Source organism: Pelobates fuscus, chromosome 3 (assembly GCF_036172605.1).
Source record: "Pelobates fuscus isolate aPelFus1 chromosome 3, aPelFus1.pri, whole genome shotgun sequence".
Classification (NCBI taxonomy): Eukaryota; Metazoa; Chordata; class Amphibia; order Anura; family Pelobatidae; genus Pelobates; species Pelobates fuscus.
The window spans coordinates 75,409,865-75,419,077 of record NC_086319.1 but is presented as its reverse complement, the minus strand read 5'-3'; the positions used below and the strand labels follow the sequence as shown (position 1 = coordinate 75,419,077).

The 9,213-nt window shown below is 37.7% G+C and overlaps 1 protein-coding gene across 1 annotated transcript in view; it reads left to right on the top strand.

Moving 5' to 3' along the window:
* The first annotated feature begins 415 nt into the window (after nt 1–415).
* APPL2 (adaptor protein, phosphotyrosine interacting with PH domain and leucine zipper 2) overlaps nt 416–9,213 on the top strand; it is a 42,093-nt gene continuing 33,295 nt past the window's right edge. Inside the window, exon 1 of the mRNA XM_063447225.1 lies at nt 416–547. Coding sequence (XP_063303295.1) covers nt 494–547 — 54 coding nt within the window. The 5' untranslated portion in view covers nt 416–493. The remainder of the gene's footprint in view (nt 548–9,213) is intronic.

Sequence of the window (9,213 nt, the reverse complement as noted above, 5' to 3'; positions counted from 1 at the left end):
ACTTTTGAAAGTGTTTTCTTAACCCTTTGTATGTTCCTGGAGTGGTGTTAGTGATTTTAGTCCCTCAAATGAAGGGACTGCAGAACATTACAGAAAACAAAATTCCCCTTTTCTAAAAATCTAAAGTTTCCATTTTGTCAAGTGACATGGACACAGGTCCCTACATGAGATAGAACTCTTATTTTACTGGGATTTGTAATACGTTGATTTTATTGCTTTGTTAATTATATAAATGGCGTCAATGGGGTGTATGTTGACTGGGAAGCATGAGATCCATGTCTGACCATGACTGCAGGACCATCAGATAATAATCCTAATTTTTCTATAAATACTGCCATTTCAAGGCTAATAGAAGTCCAGGCTCACTGCTGCCAACTAGCGGCCGGACGTGAAAACGCCCTCACTGTACGTGTCAGAACGCTGAAGAAGGAGGCGGAGGGAGAGTTAATTGAATCCTGCAATAACTATTCAGTGTCAGCCCTGGTAGGACAACATGCCTGCTGTGGACAAGCTGCTGTTGGAGGAGGCCTTGCAGGACAGCCCTCAGGTAACGGCAGCCTAGCTGTGATGTGAGTGGGGGGAATGTTGCACAGGCTGGGTGATGATCACTGCATTCTGTTTACATTCTGCTCCACCTTGCCCTCTCTGCAATGATTCTGGTTACACTGTAACACTGACAGAGTGCAACATTCCATTACATTGTATTTGAAGAACTACAACCGCCTTGAGACTCGCAATGCATCCTGGTAGTTGTAGTCCATCAACAGTTGGTGGATTTTTTTTTTTATTTCCCTCCCCCCCTTTGCTTTAACAGCTGGGTGCAATCAACCGGGTGGGAGTCACATGACAAGCTGCTGGGTACGGCACTCCACGGGTTAATCAGGAATCTGGGTTGTGGTTTGTTTGTGGATGGGATGGGAGCGGATACCCGGATGCTGAATAAACTTTGTATCCTTCTTCTGTTCGTCTTTGTTTCCCACTTGAAAGAATGTGTTGGGTTTAATAATTGTACTGTGTGTGTGTGTATTGATGCTAATATAATATGTGCAGTCTGTGGAGCAGGATCTATGATTTATTTAATAATGCATTGCTATAGTGTGACTGTGTAACATTACACTAGAGGCTGTTGGAACACAATGTCTTTATAGCTCTCTGTGACAGCCATGATGTGAGGCCTGCAAGACATTCAGTTTTTTTTTGGTTTTTTTTCTTGTTGAGGATTAGGTTGATAATACTAACACAGGGTAATAATAGTGGGTGTTGGCTGCTGTGTTGTCACTGACCTGCTAGATTATTATTGCTCTGTAGGTGAGCAGATGGAACAGATCTAAATCAGAGAGAACTAGAAACTGAAGGATGGCTAAAATAAACACCCAACTTTTATGGTTTCATGGACAGGCTTGTATTTTAATTATTTAAATATGGGTTATTGGTATTTTGTACACATAATGGAACTGCATATACATTGAAAAATAAGGATTTTATTTGATGTATTCTCTATCTTTCATCTCTTGGTTATGGGATATAGAGGGTACGGTTGAGGCATTATTATTTATAAAGTGCCAACAAGTTCTGCAGCGCTGTACAATGGTTGGACTAACCGACACGTATTTGTAACCAGACAAGTTGGACGCACAGGGACAGAGGGGTTGAGGGCCCTGCTCAGTGAGCTTACGTGCTAGTGGGGTATAGTGACACAAGGATCACACATTATTAAAGGGGGGGGGGGGGGAAACACAGCATTCCTCATTTATAAAGCATCAACAAATTGTTCAATGGGTAACCCATGAAAAGTGATGGATTTTGGATCCCTACCTTGATTTTTGTAATCAGTTTCTTTAGAGCAGCGTTTTAACGCTACATATCACTGAGCGTCAATTCTCTAAACAAGAGGAGCGAGGGGCATACTGTAGGGGTGTGGGATGAAAATTAGGTCTTAGACGAGAACTATTATTAAAGTTTTTAGAATTGGGAGTACAATATATTTTCGGGTACTCCATTTATTTATTTTATTCTAAAGAGCACAGAAGAGACTCTATACACTGCGTAGATTATATTAATCTCAAAAAGACAATCGGTTCATGGGAGCCAGGGATTTCCACAGATCTGTCATCATCTCTTAATAGTTTTAAAAGAAAATGTGATCAGACCACAAGATACCTGCACCTGCTGATTGATGGACTTTAAAGGAAAAGAAGAAGAAAAATTGCAACCTTCCCTCCGCCATTCTATAGATAATATATTAAAATGTATTCAAAAGAAGTAAAAATAAATAAATAAAATACTTAAAGCTGACTGACAGACTAATCCCTGACAAGGGAGATTGTCCGCCAATCAGAATTCTGCCATTCTGTTCTATGGGATAAATAATTTAGCTCCCCTTTCCAAATTCTCCATAGAATGCGTGAACTGCTGTATAAAGTGATGGTAGCCGCTGTTTACAGGTGGCCTGGTGCATTGCTCTCTCGTGGGAGAGTTTTACTTTGTGAGGGCAACATGCGCATATCCTACATACAATTGAGACCACGATGGCACAATTAAAGGAACACTATAGTCACCTAAATTACTTTGGCTAAATAAAGCAGTTTTAGTGTATAGATCATTCCCCTGCAATTTCACTGCTCAATTCACTGTCATTTAGGAGTTAAATCACTTTGTTTCTGTTTATGCAGCCCTAGCCACACCTCCCCTGGCTATGATTGACAGAGCCTGCTTGAAAAAAAAAACTGGTTTCACTTTCAAGCAGATGAAATTGTATCTCAATCTCTAAATTGAACTTCAATCACATACAGGAGGCTCTTGCAGGGTCTAGCAAGCTATTAACATAGCAGGGGATAAGAAAATCTTAATTAAGCAGAACTTGCAATAAAGAAAGCCTAAATAGGGCTCTCTTTACAGGAAGTGTTTATGGAAGGCTGTGCAAGTCACATGCAGGAAGGTGTGACTAGGGTTCATAAACAAAGGGATTTAACTCCTAAATGGCAGAGGATTGAGCAGTGAGGCTGCAGGGGCATGTTCTATACACCAAAACTGCTTCATTAAGCCAAAGTTGTTCAGGTGACTATAGTGTCCCTTTAAGGAATTGAAACTGCTTTGATTAGAGCTGCAGCATTTTTTTACATTTTGGTACAGTTATAAGCCGTTCTCGGCTCATGTAACCTCTGTACACATTACTTTTTTATGTTTGTTTTTCCATGTGTGTGCTGAATATGTTGGTGTCTTAATTCTTTTTCCTGGCAGCTTAATTATGGAGCGGCCATGGGAATGAAGCATCGCCCCATTTATCAGGGACATTTAAAACTAATATATATATATATATATATATAATATATCTTTTTTTTTTTTCTTTTTTTTTTTTTAACAGTAATATTTTAAATGTAAACAGATTGTTGGTGGTTTTGTCTGCCCTATTTCACTGTTGACCTACATCTCTGTCTATAGAGAAAAAGTGTGGCTTTTGTAAAACTTGTGTAAATAACTACATGTAAACACTGACCTATACCGTGGTGACAAATATATAGAGGCAGTCGAGATGTAGGATGTTAGTAGACTGGAAGTGTATGTGATTGTAAGCAATACATAGTGATCATGAAGCCAAGATATAACCAGCATCACCTGAATTTTATCATGCGTGTTTTTTTTTGTGTGGTATAATTATAAGAATGCATTGGGGGTTCAAATTAACTACCCCATAGTTAGCCATTGGCAACAGGTGCTCATCAATGTATCAAAATCACTTAATTAAGATAAAGACTGTTCTTTATACCTCAGCATCTCAATCGTTGATCATGTCTGAAAGCAGAATTTTATATCCAAGGTTTTAGTAAAACACTCTGGGGTTTGTTCAACTAAACAGTGAATTGCAGTGAAGCCAACTTGCAGAATTTAGACTTTTAATATTTTTTTTATTTATATTTAAACTGCTATTTTAGGATGATGGTTTTTGTTTGTTTTTTTTCACTACAATTTTTAGTGGTGTGTGTGGTTTATTTTTTTTTTTTTTGTGTGTATAAATCCATGTGGAATTAACTTGGAGAAACATGAAATGGTTTTATTTTTAATGTCCTAGAGACACGTTTTGTGGCTAAACAATCAAATTGCAGGAGGAAGTGCCAGAGGGGAGACATCAGAATATATGTGTTGGGTAGCCTGCAAGGTGTCTGTGTGAGTTTACATTGGCAAATGTTCACGATCCTCATGTGATGGCATATGGCCCTTCAAAAGCTGTATAAGACTAGGGAAGCTACTGGGGGCTTTGTCTCAAATTTTCCTAGGCCAATCAAATTAGACCCATTGGGGTTTTCTGCCTTCTAGGCACTAGGAATTTTCTTCAACAATCTCAAATTATTTAATAAAATTACATTGAAACATAGGAGAGCTTTGGCAGCTGGGTGGCTAAACCCTGCAGTTCCTTCCATAGCAGAAGTAAAAAGTGGAATAGCTGAAATGTATTAGTTGATAAACTCATCGCTATGGTCCATAACTCCATGAAGTTGTTCTCTAACGTTTGAGAACCTTGGGAAGAGTGTGCAGCCTGACTTTGACCTTTCCCTTTTTGGTCTGAATGTTTGTATTTGTGTTTTTGTTTTTTCTTCTACCCAGCAGCTGACAGGAGCTGCTGGGTAGGTGGAAATTTAAGTATGTTTTGTCCTATTTTGTGTTTTCATGACCATGCTCCACAAAAATTGCATCATGTTACAAACTGTGCCTTGTAATTCTGTGCACAGAGCTAGCAGCAAAGTTTGCATACAATGGATTATATATTCTCATAAATAGACACCTGCTGCTAAGAGCACAGATTGTAAAATCGTCCATGACAAGCACACAGTGTGTCACTCTGGGAGGTGTGGTGTGCAAATATATTTAGCACAGACACAGTACTGAGTATAGGTAGACTAGTTATGGTCTTTATATAGTGTTTATATTTGGGGAAAACTGCAGGTTCTGTAATCTGCCACTGCAGTAAAAATCCTACACATCTTCAAAGATAAACTATAGGCATCAGAACCAACTCCTTGAAGTGGTTATGGTGCGGTGTGTGTGTGTGTGTGTGTGTGTGTGTGTAGTTCCCAAGGCCTTTGTCAAACCATTTCTAGCAGTTGAGTGGAGATTTTGTTTCATTTACAGGTTTATTTTCAATCAAAATGAAAAACCCCAGAAAGTAAAAAAAGAAGTGGGTTTTGGTTTTGTTTGTTTGTTTTTTTTAATCATCAATGCAAGATGCAATAATTATAGCACAGATACGATTATTAAATAAAAATTAGAATTTTACATTTTAGGCCACAGTAGTCAAATTGGGAAAATATTCAGACTTCTGATTTCAGTTTCTAATCTGGCCTAAAATTTTTAAATTCACAATGTGATGAATCACTCTGTTCATAGAGAAAAATCAAACCCGTAAAATGGAACTTGGCGAAATACATATGTAACTTTTTAAAACTTGCACAAAGCCTATAATACTCTGTTACAACTTCCAAATGTATCTTGGATTAGAAGTGATGCACCCTTCCCGTGTGTCTTACAGGTAGACCGTGTACTTTTTGTAAGGCTTGTTGATTGCGGTAAACGTCTTGCCTAACTCCCTATGTAGTGTGTGGGAGAGAACATTGGAAAAACCTTTGAAGGGATTACTGTTGCCTTGTATTTTGTTATTGACTATGTGTTTGGTTGTTTTTCACAGTCTGCTTCCTCACCCCTTTACATTAATATTGGGAAACTATTTGCACCAAAACAACTACCGTATAAGTCGAGACTCCTAATTTTACCCCAAAAAACTGGGGGAACTTATTGACTTGAGTATAAGACTAGGGAAATGCAGCAGGTACTGGTAAATTTCTAAATGAAATTAGATCACCAAAAAATTATATTCATTGAATATTTTATTTACAGTGTGTGTATATAATGAATGCAGTGTGTGTGATGCAGAGCCTTGGTGGGGGGTGGGCATTTGTGTGTTTTTTTTTTTTGTTTTTTGTCCATAACATTATTATTTATTATTATTATTATTATTATTATTATTATTATTATTATTATTATTATTATTTATTTTAATATTTTTTTATTATAATTTTTATATATATATATATATTTTAAATTTTTATGTTATTTTGTATTCGTCCCCCCTCCCTGCTTGTTGGCTGGCCAGGGAGGGGGGCTCTCACTCCCTGGTGGTCCAGTGGTGTGCACTGTGTAGGAGGGGGCTGGCAGAGAGCGTTTACTTACCTTTCCAGCAGCTCCCTTCTCTCACCTCCGGTCCGGTCAGCTCCATCTGCAAGTCTCACGAGAGCTGCGGGATCAGTGCCACGCGGAGCTCTGACCCCGCGGCTCTCGCAAGATTAAAAGAGGGAGCTGACCGGACCTGAGGTGAGAGAAGGGAGCTGACAGGAGCTGCTGTAAAGGTAAGTAAACGCTCTCTGCCAGCCCCCAACAGCCCCTTGTCTGTATTATGGCAATGTAAGTTGCCATAATACAGACACTCATTCAAGTATAAGACGAGTGGGGGTTTTTCAGCACAAAAAAATGTGCTGAAAAATTCGTCTTTACTCGAGTATATACTGTATATAGTTTAATAAAGCCGTTTATGGTTTATAAATAATGCCCCTGCAGTCTCAGTTCTATGCAATTAATGAGTTAAATCACTTTGTTTATACAGCCCTAGTCACACCTCCCTGCAAGTAACTTACAAGGTCTCTCTACACACTTCCTGCAAAGGGAGATCTAATGTTTTAACTTTATTGCAGTCTGTTTAATTTAGCATTTCCTATCTCCTTCAAGAGTCTGTAGAAACCTCTTGTGATGCAATCTGGTCGCTGGCTCTGCCCCAAAAGTACGCTCTGCACTAGTGGCCTGAACATAGTGCGAGCAGTCTAATCATGCGCTCGCACTAGGCTTCTTTGGGACTGTTCCCTGATGTCCCCAAAAGCAGAATGGCCGTACAGCACCCAAAAGTCATGACTTTTCCATCAAAATCAGGACAATTGTGATGCATGAAAGTGAACGCTCTGTGTTGTCAGATCTGATTTTGAAAATTAAAAAAGAGAAAAAAATTTCATGCAAGGAGGTGTGGCTAGGGCTGCATAAACCGACACAAACTTGATTTTTGTAACTCCTAAATGACGGAGAATTGAGCAGTAAGACTGCAGGGGCACCAAAACTGCTTTAAGCTAAAGTTGCTTTGGTGCTTAGTGTCCCTTTTAATTTGACAAATTCAAAAATTGCCAGTCTAGTGCTGCCTATTAGAAATTGCCTCTGTAGGTCAATCTGGCCTGGCTAGTCCTAGAAGCCTCTCTAGCTTGGTTTCTTGGCTCACGGCATTGTGGGTGTGTCCCAACATCCTTCCTTGTACTTTGAGTCAATGCTGCTTTTAAACTATGGGGGTTTATTTAGTAAGTTTATCCCTCCAGATTGAAAATTAGACAGATTCTTGGAGCTAGGTCCGACGGTTGTACAGCCACGTCTTTGTTAAGCACTGCCGTTGTTCCTTAAAAAATATGTGGATTTCAACAGATTTTGCTTTGAATTTGGCAAGATCTGAGCGACCTAGAGTTACTGTTTGCATTTTCAAGTTTATGAAGGAACAGCTGAGTTTTTTTTTATAGTGGAACATATTGGAGTTTATTGCCTTGGCTTCCCATATTATTAGCCCTACAGTAAAATTTAAGAAACTTTCGGTTGTTTTGTTTTTTTTTCTCCTCAGACTATACTTCCAGACATGGCACACATAGCACACATATAAACACTATGGAACCTGCTAACCTTTCATATTTGGCATTTTTATATCTGTCTCATCTCTGTGAACTCTCAGAACTTAAACATTTCACGTAGGATTTTGTTTTTAAACCAATCATGTGCCTTGTAAATTTATTTTATCAGGTTAATGTCTGTTGGAAAGTATTCTTGTGATGAATAATGATCCCAGCGTTTGTGAATCATGTGATGAGTTCATGAGTAATTATGTTCTAAAAAAAATAAATAAATAAAAAATACTCCTGTCTTTGCCAGGAATTCTGTTTCACATTATTCAAACAGATATGCTAGAGCTCTCTGTTTATACAAATTATAAAATATATATATATATTTTTTTATTTATTTATTTTTTTTATTTTATTTTTTTTTAAGCAGGGATTTGTGACGTGACTATTTTTTTAAGTAGCATTCTAATAACGAACTCCTACATTTCTTTGTTGTGGGTATGGTGTTGTACGTTGGGCGCTGCCTTCCTGATTTTTGTCAATCTGTTTTCAAGTGGTTTGACAAAAAACAGGGTTTTCCTTGCATCTACAGTCAAGTCTGGTTCCTCTGCTGTAGATTGGCTAATGTGAAGGTTGCATTAGCCATTTTAATAATCATTAATTACAGTATAAAGTATGATATTTAAGTCCCTGTTAAATAAACAGAGATTTGGAGGGGGGTGGGAACACTGCTTCGCAATTTGTTTTGTTCTTTATTTTTTATTTCTTCTCTTGTTCTTTTGACGTTCTTCTGCTTGATGGCCCTAGCAGACTTAAAAAAGCTCAGTTTACGTGTTATGGATAGGCCCTAATGTGATGATACAACAACTCTGGTAACAATTCCCCAATGTTACAAACAGACTGAAAATAAGATAAAATTAAAGTTTACATTGAAGCATTTTTTAGTAATGTGTACAGTGCACAAGAACCACATAAAACCTTTTTCTTCTTCTTTGGCAATTTTTCTCCCCTTCCCTTTTTTCACTTATTACTCATCTTGCCCTATTAATGGTTTTACTTTTCTCTCCTTGTTTTTCATTTTTTATTTTTTTTAGTTTTTGCTGTTGGTTAGTTTACATTTGATTATTGGTAGATTGTATTGCTAGATACCTTGCAATATATATAAATAATTTTTTTTTTTTTTATATATTTTTTTTTAACTTGAACTCACATTATTATACGTACAGTTTATATACAACTAAGACAGTTTGCTTAGCACATTTATTACCGTACGATGCCAGTATTTTCATTTTCATTTATAGTGTTTAATAAAAAATAATTCACAAAAACACCAATGCTATTTAGAGGAACAGTCTGAGCTCCATAACAATTTCTGTTATCGCTGAGGATTTTTCATATAAACATTCCTGACACGGTACCTTTTGGTTTTTGATGCTGCCTGGCCCTGCTTATTCTTATTCTTGTTTGTGTGTAGATGGATGGGGACTAAGTGCGTCAATACTGCTTTAATAATTTCCCCCTT